Below are 24,351 nucleotides of genomic sequence, written 5' to 3'. Positions count from 1 at the left end.
TTTGTGGTCCAATATTTATATGGATTTTAAAACATTTATGATAGATATGAAATGCTTCTGCATATAAACATGTGAAACTCTTGAGTTTGGATATCATTCTATAATTTCTTTACGTATTTATTATGCCAATTTTGGGTAGATTATTATGCCAGTTTTTCTGATAAAATGCACGTGATGATTGTGCAAGAATTAATATATTTTTTTCAAAAAAAAAAATGAAGAAATTTGGTGAAATTGGAATCTAATATTCTTTTAAAATAATTTTATTTTACTATCATTTCGTGCACATATATAAATAGAATAAAATAAAAAAGATGGTATTATAGCTAGTTCAATTGTTAATAATTTTATATTTAAAATATAATTTAAGTGATAAAATTATTTATCTTAAAAGATAAAAATCTGAAATTTTTAAATTACATAAATTATTGTCTTTATAACGAATAATTGTTGCTTATTATATAATTATGTAAATTAAAAAAATCATTTAATTATTTTAATTTAATTTTATAAATAATGAAAAAATGCCCTTAAAGTTCAAAATTTAATCCTTATTTATATAATCCTAACCACTGCTTAAATAGTAATATTTATTTTATACTAATAATAATAATATTTTAAAAAATTTCAGTGATGATTTAGCACCATGTGCTCTATAACCTATTATCCAATCCAATTTTTCGGGAAAAAGAAATTGCAAAGATAAATATGAAAAGCATGCACTTAACTCAAGAATTACTTATTTACTTCAAACATGGACACAATTGACATAAAAGTAAGAAAATCAATGATACGGTCGGTGAAATGTTTCAATTCCAACAATTCCAAACTAGTCATGTTTTTCCCTTAGAAAACAAATTTGAAAATAATAAAATTGCAAAGTACTAAGAACAACCAAGCCTGTAAGAGGTAGAGGCACCTCTTACATATAAACAATTGCATATCACAAATCATATTTACTTATAAAATTTAATTTTTTTTCACATGTATGCTTAATTAAAATTGACTATAATACTAAGAAATAATATATTTATTATATTTTCTAATCAGATAATGATATTAATTCTATTATAAGAAATAGTATATTAATTATATTTCAATATTACATTAACTAATAAATTAATAATTAGTAATAAATTCTTAATTTTGAAAGATAATAATATCAATTATATTGATATCTTAATTTATATCATATTAAAATTGATTAATAAATAATTTTTATATTATTGAATTTTATTAAATCTTAAAATTTAAAAAAAAATTAAAGACATTAAAAAATAGTTAGTTTGCTATTATCTTTTAAAATTTCATAAACTAATATTGAATATTAAATTTTTTTTATTAAATTGTATATAATCAGCTGAATTTTATAATCAAAATAACAATAAGAGTCGTACAACGCATGAATAAACGACTAATGTAATATAAATTTCTTATGGGTATAAGATGCCTTCATATCACAAAAAATTCTAATGATATTATAAATTATAAAGATATTAAAATTTCATTGACAAGAGAAATTCAAATTCAACTAGAAATCCTAATCTAACTAAAAGTTTAGTTTAAATACAGATGGGGCACATTAAAATTAAGCTACAAGTGGTCCTTTAATTATTAATAAATGTCCAGTTATGAATACTAGACCTAAGAAAATGAAAGATGCGTTAAATGGGTTGATTCAGGAAATTTAAGCTAAGAATGATGCATGAAATGGAAATAATGAACATTCATAACTTATCAATTTAATTGAAGTTATCAGCCTAAATACATACTGATGATGATGGATTTGATGAATGCTAATTGGACCTCTTATTTAAGTGCAATTTGATATTTTATTTAGCTTCAGTAAATCTTATTTTTACTCGAAAAGAGTCGGGAAGGATTTCTAGAAATCTTAGATTTTTATCTATATTTTAGTTTCCTCAAGCTAAGACCACAAAGATGCATCTCGCCATGGGGGGTCTTTCTGCTCTTTTGGACCTCGATAGCCGAGTTAGCCCCCACAGACCTAGCCCTTGCCAGATCAGAATGCTTAACCCTGTTACAGCAAGGCCTAATTGAACCCACAACTTCACAATGGGCTTATCAAGCTACGAGTAGGATTACTCTATCTTTATATAGTAAATGACACATAAGCTTGTTTAGATAATTTATTAATATTATGATTTCCTTGAGAGTTTTATTTTTTTATTCTTTTATAAAATTTGTTAACTTATTAAAACTAGTCTTGTTGGGTTCAATCAAATTTTTTTAATATTAAAGTATAAAAAAATTCATAATTATTGTCATTTTTCTATTGACTATGTTGTATACACAAAGTCTAGATAAGAATTTCCTCTTATAATTTATATGTTCTTTCTAATTTCTAAGTGAAGCGTCTAAAATATTTCCTCATATCATTGATTTTAATTTCTTTATAAAAAAATGAATTAAATCTTTAATTTAGCTTTCTTGATTAGATATTAAGTTTTGCTTATTGGGTTAACAAGCTTTTCATTATGTTTGAAAGCTGATAAAGATACTATCAAAAATCAGCTTAATGGAGCATCAGTAACTCAAATATGCAGTCTACAAGTATTGAACCCTGAACCATAAGGTATTAGTGTGAAATATAAGAATGCATGCATGCACAGGGTCATTTTCATTAATATAATTTCTGTTTATTAGTTTTGGTATCATCTTTTAATCATAAAGTAAAATTGATCATAGTTTAGTGATATATGTGTGAAATTAGTGCATAATTTGGGTGAATCATACAAGCATTCTAAATGGGCTGCAATCATCCTTTTTATTTCAATATCATATGGTTTCTTTTACATTATTTCAAAGCCGAACGTATAATATTTGTCTTTTTTAATTATAAATTAGAAAAAAAAGAATCGAAACTTAATACTTATCTCAAATTGAAATATACATTTACTAGTCGATTAAATTTATAAGCACGTAATATTTGTCTTAAAAAATTTAAATATCATAATATTAAAAAATCTACAAAAAAAAGGTAATTTTTAATCATGCTCACGCAAAATTATTTTAATTTTATCATTTAAAACTAAAACTAATCAAAACTTAATTTTATAGCAATCCAGTTACTCAACGCAAATTCAAACTAATTGAAATTCAGGATGAAAATTAGGGCAAACATAAAAGCCCCTTAGATGGACAAGTTAGTCCCTTCATACAAATATTATAACAAATTCAACAACTAAATAAATATGTGAATTACTAAAAACCTCTCTAACATATGAAGATTTAAACAATTATGTCTCTCTAATTTTGGAAAATGGATTGAAATCTCGTCACATTATATTCTATCAATAAATTATGGTCCTTTATTCAAAAATAATCAATTAAATTGTCAACTTATTAAAGAAAAACTAAAACACTCCATATATATTATTAGTTGATTAGTAAAAAAGATTTATTGCCTACTTATTTTTTCACATCATTTTCTTTCAACCTCTTCTTTTATTATATTTTCTTTTTATCCAAACACCATTTATTTCCTTTATATCCACCATTAATTTTTTATTGTTATTTTTATTTTCATAGACTTTTATTTAATTATATACAAAAATCATTCACTTTTGACTCACAAAAATTTTGTAAAAAATTTATGAAGGGGAAAATTATTGGAAAAAAATTGAATGTAAAAATGTAATGACTTTATTATTTTTAAAATATAGTTTAATATTCTCCATATTTATTTGACTTTCTTTTTATGCGAATGGATTAATTATTCGATGTAATACGATGTCAGAAGATTTTTAGTCCATTTTTAGAAAAAAAGTCAGTATAAATATTATCAAATATTGGGCAATCACTCATATATTTTCATAAATCTCATTTAAAGATTATAACATATATATATATATATATATATATATATATATATATATATATATATATATAACATCGAGAGCATATAAGATTTTCTATCTCACTAAACTCATTAATTCATTTTATCTTTTTTCACATTTCAACTTATCTCTCTTACTTGTATCACATCTTTATCCTTCTTTTCTTTATTCATACTCGTTGCCATATTTCAATTGAAAACTTAGCTCAAAATTCATGAGGTAGGATGACTTGATCTTAATTTGTTTGTTTTTAAAGAATATAAGTGAAAGTGAAGAAGGCGAAATTACAATTTGAATAATAATAAAAAGAAAAATATCTCACTTTATATGTTTTTAGTTTAAAAACAGATAACAATCGTCTAGATATTAATTTTGTAGCTACGATAGGCTGATCTTTTGATATAAAAATAAATTTTAGTAATTTTTAAGCATTAAATTTAAATGCATATAAACTGACTTAGAATTAACTTCGGTGACTATTAATTAATTTTATCCAGGAAAAAGTACGCTTGTTTGCCAATATCTTTCTCTCAAAATTCTTTTTTTTTTTTTGGAGAGACCTAAAAAATTACTCTTTTCACAAGCATAAGTTGCTTTTATATATTGATATATAAGACATAAAAAATGGATGTAAAGATATTTATTTCTCATAATTATTAATTGTATTGACAGAGCAATAAATTTTAATTCAGCGGGAACTGTGTTCTATTGTGGTATTATGTTAAATTGAATTTTTTCTCTTCACTATTTTTATAAATTGAAAATTTAACACTCACAATACCACTCTCATAAAATAAGAACTCAATGCTTCATAAGTGATATTTATTTAATAAAATAGACTAATATAAAATAAATAAGAAATTATTACCGATCTAAAAAGTAAACAGCAGTGAGCTAAAAAATAAAATATTAATAAGGAACAAAAATAAAATAAAGAAAGAAAGTAGAGACGGCTATTTCTTTTTTTCCTTTATAACTTGATCATTGATGTTGTTCAATTTCTAGGCAGGGTAATCTATTTGATATACAAACAAAAGTGTAGCAATAAATTGAACTTAAATGCCTATAAACTCACTTTGAGATGACTTCAATGAGTACCAATTTAGTTTATCTAGAAAAAGTGTGTTTGCCACTTCAATCATTTCTCTTTTTATGAAACACCAAAAGAGATTTACGTAGATATAGTCAAACTTCACTCTTTACTTTATATTTAATAAATACATTATAAATTTTTACGTACTTAATTAATTTATATTTGTAATTTTTATTTTTCTATTAGTAAAAATTAAAAAACCAAACTAACTCTCTATTTTATATTTAAATAATAAAATATATATTAAAGAGTTACTTATTATGCGACTCTTTAAACTAGAAAATTTGACATATATATAAATAATGTATTAAAAATAGTTTTAGTTTGTAATTTATTAAACATGAACTAGTGATATATATTTTCCACACAAGCATAAATTTTATTATTAAATGGTGTTAATAGAAAAATAGATTTAAAGAGAAAGAGATTAAGAAGTAAATTGAAGTGCTCATGCTAGTCTTTATTTTTATGTTTAGAGATGATAATGTAAACATTTTTAACTTGAGAAGACTTCAATTAAAAAGATTAATATGTATTTTTCTTTTTTTTTTTTACTATTATTTATATAAGCATAAGTAATACAAGGTGTTAAATTATTGTAATTCAATCAGCAGAGATTTTCTTTGTCTCACTAGAGACCATGAATATATGGCTGTTGGAAAGATTGGAGCTTAATATTTTCTTTTTTAAAATTCTAATAAATTAAAAAGAATCAATAAAACTATTTTTTAATTAGTCATTGCTATTTTTTAAATTGATTAATCATGAATATGCATACAAATTTCAGTTAAAGTCTGTAGCATAGAAATTATTTTTATATTAATTTTTTTTATTTATATGCAGCTGTGTTAAAATTTTTAAAATAGTATTTCATTATTTGTAGATATTTTTTCTAACACGCTTTAAAATAATTTTAAATATATATTCATAAAAAGTTTTCTGAATTACATAAATCAGAAAAAGAAAAGACAGAAGAGATAGTGGGATTTTCCAAGTCTGTATATGCTATTATTATTCCTCCAAAACTTTAAAAAGTAATTCTGGTCTTTCGGAAAGTGTTAAGGAAACGATAAAAAAAACAGAGAAACTCCCATTTACAGAAAAAGGTAGAGATTCCATAGTACATGTACATTTTCGAAAAAGATAAAAATATTCTTTTTGGGACCATTACACCCTTCTATGATGCCATGTCATCTTTTTTTTTTTTTTTTTATATTCCTATTTACCTTATGTGGTTTATCTTAATATACAATTCAGTTTTTATATATTTTCTATTATATTAAAATTCTAATAAAATTAATTACTATTTTTTTTCGTATTAGTTAAATGACTAAACTAGTAATTTAAAATTATAATTTAATCTTTTAACTTATTATTAAGCATAAAACTCGTTCAAGATTGATTTTATTATTAAATTAGAAATAAAATCTTATTTTTAGCATAAATTAATTTTATAGTCTAATTAAAATAATAATTTTACTTGTTTATATCTTTTACTTTTTAGCATAATCTAATTCTAAAAAAATTTAAGTGTATTAAAATATTTATTTTTTGTTTAATATTATTAAATTACTATGTAGTTTAGTTTTAAAATTTTAAATAAAATAAATAGTCATAAATTATTATTTTTATTAAATACTAAAATTATACTATATTAGAATTAAAAATTTTACTCGTATTAATCTCATTTGAATAGTTGATAAAAAGTTTCATTTTTAACATACAATATTAACATGATCTCTCTCTATTGATAGTGAATTTGTCAACTTGACGTCTAGATTAAGATATGATTGTTTTTAATTTTTATTTTTTATATAGTTTAACTATAATATATAATAAAAATAATAATAGAATAATATTTTTTAATTATAAATATTTATTTATATTAATAATTAAAATTAAATTATATTTTAATTTAATAATATTATTATAAATATAAGTAGTTTTAAAATATTTAAATTGTATTAAATAAAAATTAGAGCAAAAAAGATAATTAAATTTATTATTTAATTAGACACTAAAACTAATTTATGCTAAAAATAAAATTTTATTCTAATTTAATAATACAATTAATTTTGAACGAGTAAGATATTGATAATAAATTTAAGGATCAAATTGTAATCTTAGTTACCAGTTTATCTTTCGACTAATACGGAAAGAGTAGTAGTTAGTTTTATTAAAATTTAAGAGATTTTAATATAATAAAAAAATATAAAAATTGACTCATAAATTAAGTCAAACTATAAAAAATAAATAATATTTAATCCTATAAACAAACAACAACCAAGTGCACTCAAAGAAAAAAAAAAGAGAAAAGAAAGAAAAAATAAATAAGAAAGAAAATAGAAAGGAAAAGGAATGAGATATAAAAGGAAAATTTCATCAAATACAGAAATTCTTAGCTAATTTTCTTTTGAAACTGCTGTCTAAGTGCTTGACACTTAATTTAAGTGGTAAAAATGTATATTTTTAAAATTAAAAAGTCTTGAATTTAAATTTTTTAAAATATATATTCATAAGATATCTTTAAAGGTGGCTATTTTAAAGACTAATACCAAAAAGCGCCAGTTATGAACTCCGATTTTAAAAGAAAAAAATTTAATAAGGGTGCACCACCGGTGACATAGATGCATATACAAATGATATATTATAGGAAATTATTTATCGGTTAACTTTAATAACTTTTTATTTATTACATGTCACGTTTATAATTAAAAAAAGAATGAATCCAATTACATTTGGAGTTGACTTTATTATGAAAATTATAAATAATGGGCCAACTACTGTTGACAGTTTTCCGAAGAATTCTCCTGCCCTTCAATCATGCATAACAACACTTTAAAATGACATTACCAATTTTGTGGTCTGAAGAATCATTCTTCTGAAATTTAAAAAATAAAAATAAAAAAATCAATTGTTTATTTTGTCTCGTTATTATTTTTTCAAGGAATAAAGTTTAGATAAATTTTTAAATTTTGCGGGTGGGTCAAGTACTGCTTTTTAATTGTTTTGAGCTATTTTAATTTACTATTTTAAAATTTTAATTCAATTTATTTTAAATGAGACAATAAAAATTACTACCGCCGCAATTTTGATGTTGATTTATTTATATATCATATTTATGGCGATATAAGAATCTTTTCATTTTCATTTATGTTTGAAGGAAACTGCTCATTGGTTTTATTATATTATACTAAATTAAAGAGATATTTTTATAAAAAAATAAAAAATAAAAAAAAATAAAAATTGGAATTAGCCTCCTAAAATAATAATGTAGACGAAGCCATCAAGTAGCAAAGACCTTGTAAACTCCAAATTAATCATCTATGGCCATTTTCCTGATAATAATAGTATAGAATTAGCGAGCAAAGAAAGAAATGTAACTATAACTAGCTTATATCATATCATTAATCATTTGATTGATCAGTAGTATGTTTTCTCATATTTGTTTTCTCCAAATCATTGGGCATTGGCATTCGGCTGTGCTATCAAAATGTTTGCCCCCCTGCTGTTGCTGATCTCCTGATATAATGGGGTCGTGTTCTTTTTTCTAGGTTGATGCAACTTTTGAATTCAGGGTTTTGGTTTAGTCTTCTAAGAAATTATCTTTGAAACAACTCCAACTGATACCATGAAGGCCATTTAATGCTGAATAGATAATCATTAATACCATAATTTAAATACCTTTTATTTTTTTTGAAATCTATATCTCAACTCATTATATATGAAGATATATTCTCGGAAAATAAAAGTAACCATAACCAACAACAAAATTTGATGTGAAATGCGACACAATAGGCTCTAAGAAACCAAACGTTGTCGCTTGAAGCTCTTGACTCCAAGGGGGACGACGAAGAAAACGCCACCGTTTTCATTTGGATAAGACGAGGGCAAAAGGGGTTTTGGGGTTTTACTAGCTGCAATCAATGTGTGAATGAGCATATATCTCTATAGTCTTTTCCTTGCAAGATTCTTCTTTCTGTTTATTTGATTTGGCTCAAAAGATTGCAGAGTCCAAATATTTCTGGACCAATAGAAACTATCCGCAAAGAAAAGCGTACTTCTTTACACGGGTTTCCATCTCTAATTCTACTACTTTAATGAGGTAAAGCAATTTTGATTCTTCAGTGTAAACTTTCCCCCTTCTCTACTTTTTTGGCCTGTCAATTTGACAATATCTCAAAAAAAATGTAACCCGTTTGCTCTTTTAAGTAGTTATATATTTTTCGTTGAATAAAATTGTCAAAATCTGCGCATTGAAACTATGGAGTCTGGCAATTGGCATTATCCTTTTAGTAACAATTTTATCTGATTGAAAAATGACAGATTATATTTTTAATTGATAAAAAAGAGAGAAATGGTAGATCAGACTATCTAAAATTTAATTCTAATAATGTTGTGTTTAATTTAGTTAGCAGTGATATTGAGTTTTGAAAATAAGCTGATATGTTTAATTCTACTGGAATTTTGTTTGCTGATTCTTGGTTTTCATTTTTCTTTATAGGCACTAAATGAAGGTTATTCTAGATGTGGCAGAGACCTGTATCATCATTTGTAGAACAACTTGAGAGGAGTTTGCACTGAATTGTGATAATTTTCTTCTTTTCCGGATTCGAACTCGATAATTGCCAGAGTTTGACAGATACACTTGCTGCCGGATTAAGCTTTAGTTGCAATTGTGATAATTCCTTGAAATATTGGTGGCGGCAAAACAAATGCTGAATTGCTTATGGCTTAAAGGCTTTCTGTTCTTTCAGTGATAATCTTTTTCATCCTTTTGTTTTACTGTTGATTTATGTTTCATATTTCCTTGCTCAACAATAGTTCGGCATTCACATGGTAATCTATTTCTTCTTGTGAGTGGAGAAAAATGTTTTTCCTTCAAACAGTTACTATGCCAAAATTCTTTTCACCTCTCTGTTCAGTGAATATCGAGCCTAATGTGCTCTTCCTTCCATCAAATTTTCCTCAAAGTTCTCTTTATACTCATACTTTAAGCACTCGTTGCTGTTTGGAATATGTCTTGCTGTCTTCCCCACATCGTGGACACATCATAAGACCTTTTTCTTGTCTTGCTTATTCAAGGAAATCTGATTCAGAACCTGACCCTGGAGCTAAATCCAGACCCAAAAGTAGACGTAAAACAAGAAACTGCAGTCCAGAAGCTGCAGATGCTCAAAAGGAAGATGAAAATCCTGGAATGATCTTCCCAACAAGCGCTACATGGAAACCAACGCATGGTCATAGGAGTGAAGCAGATGCTGTTGAGGATTTTGTACGTGACACACTTGAACGGACATTTGCATCAATTCAACAGCAAAACCCAGAAATGTTAGAGAATAAAGGAAATATAACGAAGGACAAAGTTAATGATAATATAGATTCTGAAACCAGTGACGACGACGACGACGACGAGCAAGAAGATGAAGATGATGTTGGTAGAAGAAAAGGAAAGAAAAAGAAGATGGTGGTTGAGGAGGAAAACCCAAATTGGCCATTGGATGCTGACGTGGGTTGGGGAATTAGAGCATCAGAGTATTTTCAGAAACATCCAATCAAGAATGTTGTGGGGGAAGATGGATTCGAGATTGACTGGGAAGGGGAGATAGAGGATAACTGGGTGAATGAGATTAATTGTCTTGAGTGGGAGAGCTATGCTTTTCATCCTAGCCCATTGATTGTTCTTGCTTTTGAAAGATATAACAGGTAATTATCATCTCTTACTTGAATTTTCTCATACTTGAGCCTTTTTTTTTTTCTTTTTGTATAATCTTAAATTACAGATATTGTTGTTAAAGAAGTGATTATACTTTTAGGTTTGTGATGAGCGTTTGTTGAGTCTAAGGAATTTGCATGTTCTCTACCTTCACGACACAACCTTCACAAATAAGATGCAGAAACCTACTTATTTCATTAGGGACATGCATGGGATTTGGTTCTCTTTTTAGGTAAATCCTATGCACATTTCTCCAACTAATAAGGTTACCGGACAAGAAGGACAAAGCAACCAATGTGTGAGCGAGTAGTGTGAAAGTTTGGGAGGACAGTACTGAATGGGTATGAATGTAAAACTAAGACGAGGCTGAAATTTGTATGCAGGGCAACTGATAACTGGAAGACTTTGAAAGAGCTGGAGAAGGCGGTCAAGGTGTATTGGAGTGCAAAGGATCGATTGCCTCCTCGGGTAACTTATACATCTCTTTTTCTCTTCTAGTATAATTTTGTGAACTTGCTTAAGATATGATGTTGCAATTTGTTTCATTTATATTCTTTGTAATAATTTTTGGCTTTTTGTGATTAAACTTCATTGATTCTCTGATTGCTGAAGAATATATATGCTTCCTGTTGTTTCTGCTTGATCAACTTTGGAAATGAAAAAGCTGTATTAGGTCTGCTTATGGGAGTTTTCTTTTATCCCCTTGTTTTACCATAAATAATTAGTGTAATTTGTTTTACAACAAGTAGTTAGTGTAATTTGTAATGAATTTGGAGCTTCTCAAATTTTTGAGCCCTGTGGATAACTGATTATATTGATCTTGGAAATTTCTGGAATCAGTCAGTGAAGATAGACGTCAATATTGAGAAAGATTTAGCATATGCTCTTAAAGTTAAAGAATGCCCCCAAATTCTCTTTTTACGAGGAAACAGGATCGTTTATAGGGAGAGAGGTGAGACATAATTTTCTCTTTATGAGTTACTCAAAGTGTGGTTCTGTTCAGTCATTACCAAGATATAACATACTCAACTCCTTCTTGGCACGCCGCAATGGCCTTGCAGACTTCCGAACTGCTGATGAGTTGGTCCAGATGATTGCACATTTCTACTACAATGCAAAGAAGCCTCCGTGTGTTAATGATGCAGCTCTATCTCCACCTTATTAACTTGCCAGGTACTGAATGGAATATATTGTGAGATGGTCTACTTTTTGCAGGTCCATTGTTGAACATGAGTTCTACTCTTGAAGTAATTCCTAGCAGATGCTGGTGAAGCATGACAATCTCATTGTTCATTAGCTCTTAATTGTAATTTACAGGGGACATTCCTTTAAATTTTACAATTTTCTGTCCCAAATAGAAAGATTATTCTTCTTTTTGCATTTTAACAATAACTTGCCCTCTTCTTGTGCCTTTCCTTTTGTTAATGGCATTTGGTTATTTAAAGATTTGCTCAGCAGTCGAGAGAAACAGCTTCATAGTCCTATTAGTAAAGTACCGCAGATTAAGTATCCTAGATGGTTTAGTTTTAAATTGGGAAGTTCAAACATGGTGGGTTTTTTGAGAAACAGAGAAAATAGCATACAGTACATGCTTCAGAACTGGGAGGATTGTCTTGTTTAGTCGTCTTGATGTTATATTATGATGCAACAATAGATGTACCGTCGATCTAAATTTTACTTAGCACAGTTTTCATTCACTTCTTGCTTCATGAGCGTGTCTCCTGTTGAGTAATGAAGTCAATTGCTATGTAGTTGTTTTAATGCATGGGGCTGTCATTCAATAGGCATGATTTTCAGTTTACTGCTGTTTTCTTTTGCAACTGGTCTCTTTGATTTTTCTTTTTTTTGTTTTTGCTTTCTGGTGAGGTTGCGTCTAATTTATGAGGCCAGGCCAGTCATTGCTCCAAGTAATGGGAAGACTTTTTTGCGTCCTACATTTTGTCTTGAGTGCTGCTTTGGGTCATGTGTTGCCTGTTTCTGCCACATGTAAGGAATTGGATGGTTGATGGTGATGTAGATTTTATTTTAAGAATTCGTACTTTTGGGACTAAAACAGACCTTTCTGTAAGTAGGATGTTTAAAGTTGAAGTAAAATACTTACCTAGAGCTAGTGTAGATGCACCACCACTCACAGGTCACAAATGGTGGGTCCTATATGTATGGTGGGGTCCATTCTGAGTGGGCATAGATACATCAGTTGTGGATAAGTATCATTCAAAGTTTTTATCACCTACAATGGGGCTGCACAAGCTATTGAGTCTGTAATTAGAAAAAGCCTAATGTATGTGATAACTTTGGTGGTCAGTTACTTCTTCAAGTTTGATATTTTCTTTTTATGCAATTCTGTGTGCGAGAAATCTAGTAATAATGGATTTATATGGAAAATCAGCAATCTGTCAATATTTATGTAGGCATAAATGGTATGTTACATCCTAGGTATATGAAAAAAATCTCCTATTGATTATGTACTAGATATTTGCTTTGGTAATTTTGGGTATGTACACCTCATATTTTCAAATATAATAATGGCAAGAATTACCCTTTTGGATTTGCCTGGTATCTGTAATTTACTCTTTGGATTTGCATTAGTCATGAGTTGACAGGAGCCGTCTGGTTATAAAAAGGACTATTCCTTGGATAATCAAAACACATGCAGCAGGAAAATTTGTTAGCAGACAAAATAACTCTTGTTTCACCAATAAAATAAACAGCTTAGCTTGACAGGTCTTGCAATTGAGATATTTGTGAGGAGATGGCAAAACTATCATCCTCTTGCTTTCTCCTTGTTCTCATTTTCTTGGCAGCAGGTTAATATCTCCCCCTCTCAGACTCTTGTTTTCATGCTGCATGCAGATGCAAACTGGGTTTTAGATGTTTTCCGCATTTATCTTTTTTAAATTTATTTTTGCGTCTTTCTTGGAACAATATGACATGGTTACTGGTTCTTATTGTGGCAGCACAAGGTGGATTATCTCAGGCGGGAGAGCCGGGAAAGTGTGTGACCAGCTGGGATTGCAAAGACAGTAAGAGCTGCAAGGATGAATGCAACAAAAACTATCCCCAAGGATATGGACTCTGCGTGGGCAACCCGAAAACCTGCTTATGCAGCTACAATTGTCGTTAAAAATTGCTATAGAATTGTATGTATGCGAGTGAAAAATCAATGCACCATAGAGAATAAACAAGATGCAGAACTTCAAAAAGTTTAATGATAAAAATTATCCATTTTATCAAATATTCTTAGATTTTTATATGCCTTTGGATTTCATTTATGCTATCTTTCATTGGCGGTCGGATTCATGCATTTCAAAATTGATTTGATATCCTTGATATTTAACTTGAACATGATACATCGTGTTTATAATTTCTATTTTTTTTAAAAAGAATATTGAATGGTTGAATTTATATATATATATATATATGCCAAATACTAATCAGAAAAACCCATGAAGACTTGTAAATTGGATCTTTCAACAATCAACCCTAACATTTGAGAACCAAAAATCTTCAAGAGGCTGCTCTATAATTGTTTTCTATTTACTGTAACACTAACTTCCAATGGTTTTCTATGAAAATCTTACTCAGGTCATTCATTTGCAATTTTATGTTTTTAAATTTATCAAAATAAAACTAAATTAAATTATATTAAATTTAATAGAATTTTAAGATTATAAGTCCTTATTTACTCTGAATAAGTACCCCTTTGATTTAAATATTTTATTTTTCTTTATTTTCTCACTTTTTGAACTGTATTTTCTCTTAAAAAAAGTTAAATTAGACCACAATATGTACAGCAATATTGTCTTGAATTTCCACTTAAAGTAAATTTAAAATTCAGCTCATTTACAATAGACTCTACATTTATGATGTAGCACACCAAATATCAAAATTTACTTACAAATAAATCATATCAAAGAGTCATTTATAAATAAATACTCTACATAATAGAAAGTACGGTTTGGCCCTCAAGTTCACCTCGTGGTACACTTATGCCCTTAAACTAATTTTAAGAACAAACAACTAGTAAATCAATCAAAAAGTGGTATAAATGCACCCTTTATTTTAAGGATATAACTTTGCAATAAGTCGCCGTTCCATTTAAATGATGTGGCAGTATTTTTATAATAAGTTAGTCCCACTAATTTGATCTTTATACTAAATTTTTAATCATATTTACTTTATCAGTAATCATTATAAATTACGGATAAAAGAATTTTAAATATATTATCTCAATTTGTAACCATATCAGAGCAAGAAACATGCTCTAAGATAAAATTCAAACAGTGTTCTTTTGTCTATAACAAAAAGCTAATGAAAGTAAATTAATATTTATTGAAGCATCTATAAGTGAGTATAATAATAAATTATATCTGGTGCGATGATGTTGAATGTTTATTTTATTTTATTTTGCTTATAAGGTGTTCCAATCATTTTCGAATAATATAGGGTGTTCCATTACAACAACTGAAAAGTGGTTTTCAATTTGTATTGTATGAATTTCACTTTAAATATTTATTTAATTTAGAATATTAGAGAATTTATTAACTTATTGTTTTCATGTGTTTGAACTTAAAAGAAAGCTGCTCACTTTATGTTTATAAGTTAGTCCATGTTTCAACCTTTGGTACTCTTCCATACTAGAATTCTTCAACCTCAACTCAAGCCATTTAGCTCTTCAATTTCACTTACCAAATCACCATTTGACATCACACCTCTTCTTATTTCCTTTAAATTCTAAATTTCGCTAACAACAATTTTTTCTCATTGATTAATCCTCTAATCCTATTATTACTAATTTCATCTTACCACTCGAAATATTCACACAACTTTTAACCTGCAATTGAGACTAGAATAATGAATATTTGAATAAGTACATATAAATACTCGCAGTTTTTAACCTGCAATTAAGACCAAAATAATCAATATTTGAATAAGCACATACAAACCTACATATTTATTATATAAATTAAAAAAGTATTTACTTTATAATTCGAACAACTATAAAACTTTCAATTGAGATTATCATCTATTTAAAAAGTTTATCTACGAGCCTTCAACTTATAGCCCTTGACTCAATAGAAGAAAAAGTTGGAATTCAATAGAAGAAAATGAGTGTTGGAAAAATGGCCCATATAAGTCCACCTTAGCAATTTTTAACATTCAAAAATGCCATTTATGTGGCACTTTTTGATTGATTTACCAATTATGTGTCCCTAACATAAATTTAGGGGGACAAGTGAGCCAGGGGGGGAATATTGGAGGCCATATTGTACCCTCCCTATTTTCTTTAAAATGAAATGAGAAATGCAAAGCAATTAGAGGAAAAGGAAGGGCGCGTACGCATAAATACAAAAAGTATTGGGGTGAAAAAGTAATAAAGGAAAACTGAAAAATCTAGGGCCAGTCTCCACTTACTTTTTTTTTCTTTTTGAGCTCCTTGACCCGATCGATTCTGATTCCGGTAGTCCTCTGTCTCTCTCTCCGTGTGTAGCGTAACGTTTCAGTATTCTAGGGTTTGTTTGAAGTTGATCTCTTTGAATATTAACAAACACAATGAGAGGATTACTGAACAAGCTAGTCTCTCGCTCTCTATCCGTCGCCGGAAAATGGCAGCAGCAGCAACTCCGCCGTCTCAACATCCACGAGTATCAGGTCTTATTCTCACACTGAATCTGTGATTTCTGTTTGTTACTGAGGAAACTAAAAGGAGTATGTAATTTCAGTTACGTATCCAACTTTTTCTTTTTTATGTGTGTTTGGCTGATAAAAGTATTGCTATTTTATTTATTGTATTTGGTTCGGTTATTATATGTGGTGGTTTTAGATTTAGATTTTGTGTTTATTTGGTATTATCATGTGCTTTTGTTAGTATCTCCATTTGCTTTGGATTATACACATTGGTATGGCCATAGATAGTAACTGGTTCTATTTAAACAGGGAGCTGATTTGATGAGTAAATATGGAATTAACGTACCCAAAGGAGTAGCTGCTGCCTCTATTGATGAGGTCAGAAAAGCAATTCAAGATGTTTTTCCAGATAAAAGCGAGGTAATCATTAAACATTCTGGTTCTTAGGAAATGTGGGAAGAGGTCTTTGTCTCCATGTGTATGTGTGAAATTGAATTATAATGCAATAACACTAGCAATAAGCTTATGGGATTTCTTATTGCTAGTTTGAAATTAAATGATGTTAAGTTTGGTACTGGTGCAGTTGGTCGTTAAGAGCCAAATTTTGGCTGGTGGACGAGGCTTAGGAAAATTTAAGAATGGCTTTGAGGGTGGAGTTCACATTGTTAAGGCTGACAAGGCTGTAGAGACAGCTGGTAATGAAGATTTGCTTTTGCTTTTCGCAAGGATTTGATTTTAAGGTTTTGTCATAGTATTTCTGTTTCTCCTGGTTGGTCATTTGTGATTTCTCCTGAAATAACTCCTCGTGTACTGATAATGGTAAATGGGCCTATTGGTCATCTGTTAAATAAGAGATGATAATTTGCTTTCGAAAATGAATCATGCCTTGGTTGCTCTGGTGCTTGATATTTGAGCCTTTATATTGTGCCAATTTGCAGAAATTGGATTTATTCTAAAATGAAACTAGCAGAAGTTTGCGCTTATTTGGTTCCTACTGTTGCTGTGTATTAACAATCTAAATTCACAAATCTACTTTCTTTTTTCCACCTAAAATGGGGAGAAAGGCATTCTCCCTGTCTGGGAAGATATAATCATAGCAACAACTGTTTAATCCTACTGTATTTGGTTTTGAAATCAGACCTTGGCAATGAAGATGGTTTATTTAGTCCATCATTGATGGGCATTGTGTATATGGTGCTTTCCAATTAGTTTTTCTGGTAGTGTTTCTTTGTTGCACACATATTTTCTTGTCAATATGTGCTTATTTGAGAACTGTATATGGACATATTTCTTGTGGGTGATCAGGAAATCTGCATTCCATAATATTTCATTAGGTTATCTTTCTCGTTTCTACTGTTGTTAGTCTCCTAAGCCCATGATTCTATTCTCATATCTTTCTTGCATGCAGGTAAGATGCTTGGCCAGATACTTGTTACCAAGCAAACTGGTCCTCAAGGAAAAGTTGTCAGCAAGGTTTGGCAACATTGATTCCATTGAAGTAGACTTGTTGCCACATAATGTTGATGAATTTTATATGCATATCCTTACATTTAGTCTCACTGACTAGCTATTTGAAATCTAGTGTTTCTGTTTTGTAAGTTTAGCTTTATTGTTCACATAAAATTAGTTACATACCTGCTTATAGTGACTAATTCGTTGAAAATTTTACTTGTTGGACCCTCAAGGTTTAGGTCTATTATAGAAAATTTCATTTCTTTCTACTATTGTTGGAATGAATTATCACATATACAAATTACCCAGAAGTCATTTGTAGGCATGACTTGTATGGCAATGTTTTTTATCTATTTCTTGGCATGAGCTTGTGAATGTGTGATCTTTGCTGGGTATGGCTATAAGATATTAGGTGGGTAGCCTTCGTCTTTCTTGGTGGCTCAGAGCAAATTATTGTTGATATAATTGTCGATATTTGTGTAATTATGGTTTCATGGAAGACCTATGGGGTGATAGCAATGACAAAGTCAAACTCTGATAACATAATCTTTATGGTGGATGACTTACTGTGTTTTCTGGTTGGAGTACTAGTATTAAATTGTTAAACTTTTGAGATATAATTTCTCACATCAACACTTTATCCAATTTCTCATTTGATAAGTCATGCTAATTTATGAATTGGCTATTTGAATTTCTTTTGCAGGTTTACCTTTGTGAAAAGTTATCACTTGTCAATGAGATGTACTTCGCTATCATGTTGGATCGTCAGACTGCTGGCCCAGTATGTTTCACTACTGAGCTTGTTATCTTTTATCTATGTCATTTTTGCTTTGGATTATTGGTTCAGAATTTTAGTCTGGATCAATGTAGTTGTCCCTCTTTGCACGGTTACGTGGAAAATCGTTGTTCTGAACCAAAGATGCATGTATGCATATCTTGCTTTTCAGCTAATCATTGCCTGTAAAAAGGGGGGAACTAGTATTGAAGACCTTGCAGAGAAATTCCCCGACTTGATTATTAAGGTTGTCATCTTTTCTTTCTCCCTCATGTTTTAGCATTGCCATTTAGGCAGTCGCCTTGTCTTGCTAATGCTACACGCTTGTGTAACTGATCCACTGCTTGTTTCTAAATTCTAATAGGTGCCTATTGATGTATTTAAAGGAATTACTGATGAAGATGCCGCAAAAGTTGTTGATGGTTTAGCTCCAAAGGTGGCTGATAGGAATGATTCCATTGAACAAGTGAAGAAATTATATAAGCTCTTTTGCGAGTGCGATTGCACATTGTTGGAAGTGAGTATAACTATCAAAATTCTGTAACTGTAATTACCATATCAGCCCCCCACCCCAACCCAAATTTTCCACCCACGTGAAAGTTTTGCAATGCTTGCTTAGCATTTTCTTTTTCTTTTATTGATATCTTCCTGCAAACAATTTTGGTTCTCTTCACAGATCAATCCCATGGCGGAGACTGCTGATAACCAGTTGGTAGCTGCTGATGCCAAGTTGAACTTTGATGATAATGCTGCTTTTCGTCAGAAGGAGCTATTCAAACTCCGTGATCCAACCCAGGAAGATCCTAGAGAGGTTTGGTTGCAACTGTAGGAGAAAAGAACTCCATTAGTTCTCTTCTTTCTTTCTTCTTTAATTGATGAGTCAATAAAGGGATTTAAAATCATTATACCTAGATGAAGATATGATCCTAACTCGGGAAATAATGGAGTAAAATGGTCCACGTTGCTTACCCCAATTATTGGGACTGAATTGAGGGTTCAGCAAATTGAAGACTTATAAAATATGTAAAAGATGGTCCTGCTCATAGACTATAGTGTCTGCACAGAAATGACACTATTCACAGATTCTGCAAAAGCTAAATAATGATGACCCAAAATATATTATAATGTGTATATGAATCAGTTTCTCCTCTTTCAATGGAGAGTTGGCATCTTAAGGATTTAGATTTTTTCTTGTTCACCCTTCTTTATAAACGCAAGGAAATGAACTAGGAGAAAAGACTTGATTACCAATATCATTATATTGTGTGTAAATGATTGTTTGAAACACTTCCCTCTCTCTTTTTGTCTCTTCCACTCACACACAAACACATAAAGACCGGCACTCACCTAAGTGATGATGGAGCTTTATTAGCCTCATTTTTCTTTTGCTTTTTATCTTTTATAATAGGTGGCTGCTGCCAAGGCAGATTTGAATTATATTGGCTTAGATGGAGAAATTGGTTGCATGGTGAATGGTGCTGGATTAGCAATGGCTACTATGGATATAATTAAATTGCATGGGGGAACTCCTGCCAATTTCCTAGATGTTGGTGGTAATGCCTCTGAAGGGCAGGTGATGAGATTTAAATTCAGGTGTTTTTGCTATTGCTGCTTTCTTTATTCATTAACCTATCCGCTATCCAGCGCAGTGCTAATTTGCTCCAAGTCTGCATATATTCCACCATTCGCGCATCACAGTTGGTTCAAGAAGTTAAACTTTCGTTTGATTTTCTTAAAGATTTAAATTCTGTGGTACAGGTGGTTGAGGCATTTAAAATATTGACTTCAGATGACAAGGTTAAAGCAATTTTAGTGAACATATTTGGAGGGATAATGAAATGTGATGTGATAGCGAGCGGAATTGTTAATGCAGCCAAACAGGTGAGACCCGCATCAAATTCGTTTGGGGTTTCACTAATAAAACAATCTTGATTCTTGGAACATTACTAGTACAAAAAAATAAAGAAGCATTCGTGTAAGAATTACTAGTACGAAGAATAAAGAGAACTACATTCGATGATATCTAGTTGCTAAAGCATTTTTTTTTATCTGATGTACAAGGTTGCACTAAAAGTACCAGTGGTGGTTCGTCTTGAAGGCACTAATGTTGACCAAGGGAAGAGAATTCTCAAGGTAAATGTGAAGTTTGGAAATGATATTAGGCTTAATTACCAAAAAAATTCTGAACTTTGTACTTTTTATCAAATCTAGTACGTAGTTTTTAAATTTTCAATTTCAACACCATACTTTAACATTGATTTCAATTTTAGCCTACAGTAAAATTATTCGCCAAATTTGTTGACTTTGGGTGAACTCCGACAACATCAAGAAAAAGTTGACTCAATATTAGAGTTATTGACTCATCCCATTATCGTTAAAGCACATAAATTTAATTATTTTTTTTCTTAACTTTAAAGCTTCATTAGTCTTATGTGCTTAAACGACAATTTTTTAATAATGAGAGTGCTAACTCAATCCCTCATTTTCTTATTGTTGCTAGAGTCTACGTCACATGAACAAATTTGGTCTATAATTTCATTCGAAGGATAAAATTGAAATCAATATTAAAATATGGTGCTAAAATTGAAAATTTGTAAACTATGTGCTAGATTTGATAACAAGTGCAAAGTAGGTGATTTTTTTGGCAATTAAGCCATGATATTAACCATCTAAAGTATTAAGCACTATGAAAATGTAGTTACTTATGTTGGCAATCAATGTCTTTCCAGGAAAGTGGAATGACGTTAATTACAGCAGAAGACTTAGATGATGCTGCAGAAAAAGCAGTAAAAGCAGCATCTGGTTGAGAAACTTACCACACCCAGGTTGTGGTCCTCGGTTCCGATGAATCAAAAGTAATCAATCTTCACAATAACACAGCAGAAATGGGGGAGTTGCCCTCGGAATATTTATTTTTTCCTTTCATCTCTACACATTGAGCTTTTGTGTTAAGGAAATTTATGGTGGTCTCTTTTTATGTTTTTTAGTTATGAGCGAACCCCAGCTTTCTTGTCGAGGGGCACCATGCTTCCACCATTTTTCTGTCTTGCAAGGAAAGATGCTAATGATAAAGTTGACAGTTTTGTTAAGAATTAACTCTTCCTTGGGAATAGCAATGATTTGCATATTTTATGCCATGGGTTGTTCATGGTAATACTTTGTTTATATTGTGCCTTCATTGCATTTCAACAGTCGATTGTATCTTACATTAATTTTATTTCATTCACGAAATTTTAGGAACACTTGGTAGAACACTCTCATCCCAAGCAAATAAGTTGTTTGTGCACCTTCTTCCTCTATACCTCCCATATTTAGACAAACTCATCCTAAGCTTTTATTTCATTTATTCCTTGTATCAACATGGAGGAAAATTTCTTTAACAAGTCTATTAAAATTATTGTACGACGATCCATATCCATCAACATTAGTTGCTTCCTCTGCTTTCTTCTTCCAACCCAAAGCTTTCTGTTTCATCTGTTTCCCATTTTCTCCTTCCATCATTTCCCTAAGAAGATCCACAATCTCTTCACTCCTGAAATCACGATTGACCTCCATGCCAATTCCCCAGCTAGTACATGCATATCTACAATTTGTTTGTTGCTCTGCAAAAAATGGCCAACCTATTACAGGCACTCCTCCACAAATACTTTCCATCACTGAATTCCAGCCGCAATGTGTTATAAAAACACCAATTGATGGGTGTGAAAGTACTTGATTTTGTGGACACCAACTTGCTAAAACTCCTCTATCTTTAATTTCCTTGAAGAATTCTTTAGGCAAGATTGGAGAATCTCCCATTAGAACATCCGGCCTAACAATCCATAGAAAAGGGTACTTACTATTTGCTAAGCCCCAAGCAAATTCTTTCAGGTGTTGCTCTGTCATCACAGTCACACTACCATAATTGACATACACAACTGAATTCGGTTCTCTTTTATCTAGCCATTCAAGACATCTCAAGTCTTCGTTCCATAAACTGGGCCTCAATGACTTGAATTCAACCTCTGGTAGCTGCCTTTCAAGCAAAGGAAGTGGGCCTATTGTATAAAGGTTAGGAAACTTTGCTGCAATAGCAACTAAGGCTTCATGTTCGAAGTCATCAAACGTGTTGAAGATTAATCTAGAAGAGTTCAAACAGTTCTCTGCTTCTGATTTTAGGTAATTGAACAAAATGTCTTTAATATCTGTGATTCTAACAAAGCTTGGCATATCCTTAATCCGTATGTTACTCATACCTTCTATCCAGTCTATTGGAGCATCAAGTGTGCCATCTGTAAGGAAGCTTTCATCTGAAAAGTGAAAGCATATAAGATTGTTACTGTCGCCAGAAAACTTATGCTCTTGAAGTTTGCTGTAAGGACACCAGCACTAACCATTAAGAATTTAGATTTCGAACAGTCGGGACTATCCTCATTGATCCCATGTGAGGAATAGAGGAACATGTCGAATTTCAATTTTAATGAATGTTAATTTCTCTTAAGATGAGAGGCTAAGAGTTTTATAAAAGGGAGAGTTGTTCCTCACTGTAGTTTATAAAACTCTACATCACCTTCTAAAACCTTAGCTTAGAAAAGGATTTCATGTTTGTCCATCATGTATTCACGTTTGCTATTACAGTTAAAATCTGAAAAGATGTTGTCTTGCAGTAACAGATCTGACTTATAATTCTCTTAAACTCAAAAGGGTGCTACTGATTTCTGAAGTAACTAAATTTACAGGAGAAACCAGAAAAATCTATGTGCTTAAATTTACTCCCCTGGCTACTGGCAACAGGTAATCTAAAATATAAGAGAAATTGAAGAAAAAGGCATAAACAGAACATGACAAGAAGTTACCTTTGAAAGGAACAATGCCTCTCCTGATGAATTCACCATATTGCAAATATCCCATGAGACCACAAGCTGAGGCTGTCCAGAATTGAGCATCTGCTATGCCCAACATCTTTGCAGCTTTGGTACCAAAACTCATCATGCCATCTGAAATAATGCAAGTGACTGGAGGCACTTCAGATAAAGAATCTATCTTAGACAGTAGCTCTAGAAATGGAGCCAAGCAGTTCTTCTTCATAGCATCACACAAAGCAGGAGGATCTTGAGTGGCGTCACGATCAGACGGTGGCAAGCCATCAGGTATTGTTTCAAAGCAAAAATCAGGAAAGCCCTGCACAGCTTCAGGTCCCTGAGCTCTAACTAGACGTCTATGATTGAACTCGGTGTTAACGAATGTTATATAAAAACCTCTCGAGTGTAAAAGCTTGGCTAGCTGCATAAACGGGTTAACATGGCCTTGTGCTGGAAATGGTAATAGAATTACATGGGGCTTTTGACCTGCAACTGAATCCATCTTTCAGGGTTGAATAGAAAGTAAGAAAAATATTATTGCAAAGAATTCTTGTATAAGCTTTAAGCTTGCCTACCTAGCTAGCTATCCTGCTCAAAATATATAAAAGATGTTTCCAGTTTCAGCTCTCAATTTGGAATGCTGACATTAACACATCAAGTATATCATTTCATCTTTTTATGACAATACAATGGAACACCCTGGAGTTGGGAATAGAATCCGATTCTTGGAATATGATTCCAGTCTCTTGTTTGGTTGATAAAGAATCCAACTAATACAAAAAAATTCTGGGCAAATGGAAACGAAAATAGAAGTTGAGATATTGAAATACTAGCTGTAGATCAAAAAGTAAGTTGAAAAATTTGCAACTTTTTTCTCTGAACAAATCAATCTCGATTAGATTACCATGTTAGATTTTGGATGAATTTCTCATCGGGATGAAATGAAGAAACTTTGACTGACATTTGGTGATTACAGTTAAAAAAGC

At 30.5% G+C, this 24,351-nt stretch overlaps 3 protein-coding genes across 5 annotated transcripts; 2 read left to right on the top strand and 1 right to left on the bottom strand.

Annotated features, from left to right (window-relative positions):
- Positions 1–8,668: 8,668 nt before the first annotated feature.
- On the top strand, positions 8,669–13,904 carry LOC8283877 (thioredoxin-like fold domain-containing protein MRL7, chloroplastic). 3 transcript variants are annotated; one of them, XM_048376846.1, is made up of 7 exons: positions 8,675–9,058; positions 9,458–9,792; positions 10,039–10,659; positions 11,053–11,137; positions 11,510–11,621; positions 11,731–11,842; positions 13,627–13,904. In XM_048376846.1, exons 2-6 carry the CDS (start codon positions 9,749–9,751, stop codon positions 11,832–11,834), a joined length of 966 nt encoding a protein of 321 aa, XP_048232803.1. In that variant the 5' UTR covers positions 8,675–9,058; positions 9,458–9,748; the 3' UTR covers positions 11,835–11,842; positions 13,627–13,904. The 3 variants fall into 3 exon arrangements, with proteins under 3 accessions (XP_048232802.1, XP_048232803.1, XP_048232804.1); XM_048376847.1 differs by having other exon boundaries at positions 8,676–9,058; positions 9,458–9,709; XM_048376845.1 differs by having other exon boundaries at positions 8,669–9,058; positions 9,458–10,659.
- Positions 13,905–16,022: 2,118 nt separating this feature from the next.
- Positions 16,023–21,689, top strand: LOC8279687 (succinate--CoA ligase [ADP-forming] subunit beta, mitochondrial). Its single transcript, XM_048377090.1, has 12 exons — positions 16,023–16,321; positions 16,607–16,717; positions 16,881–16,992; positions 17,706–17,770; positions 18,453–18,530; positions 18,697–18,771; positions 18,889–19,041; positions 19,201–19,335; positions 19,933–20,097; positions 20,283–20,405; positions 20,586–20,657; positions 21,254–21,689. The coding sequence occupies exons 1-12, from the start codon at positions 16,223–16,225 to the stop codon at positions 21,329–21,331; spliced, it is 1,266 nt and encodes a 421-aa protein (XP_048233047.1). The 5' UTR covers positions 16,023–16,222; the 3' UTR covers positions 21,332–21,689.
- Positions 21,666–24,214, bottom strand: LOC8279688 (linamarin synthase 1). Its single transcript, XM_002529785.4, has 2 exons — positions 23,360–24,214; positions 21,666–22,813 (listed from the first exon to the last, which is right to left on the bottom strand). Exons 1-2 carry the CDS (start codon positions 23,865–23,867, stop codon positions 21,864–21,866), a joined length of 1,458 nt encoding a protein of 485 aa, XP_002529831.2. The 5' UTR covers positions 23,868–24,214; the 3' UTR covers positions 21,666–21,863.
- Between the last annotated feature and the right edge of the window lie 137 nt (positions 24,215–24,351).

Source organism: Ricinus communis, chromosome 7 (assembly GCF_019578655.1).
Source record: "Ricinus communis isolate WT05 ecotype wild-type chromosome 7, ASM1957865v1, whole genome shotgun sequence".
Lineage (NCBI taxonomy): Eukaryota > Viridiplantae > Streptophyta > Magnoliopsida > Malpighiales > Euphorbiaceae > Ricinus > Ricinus communis.
The sequence above is the reverse complement of the archived record's forward strand: the minus strand, read 5'-3'. Positions and strand labels throughout refer to the sequence as shown.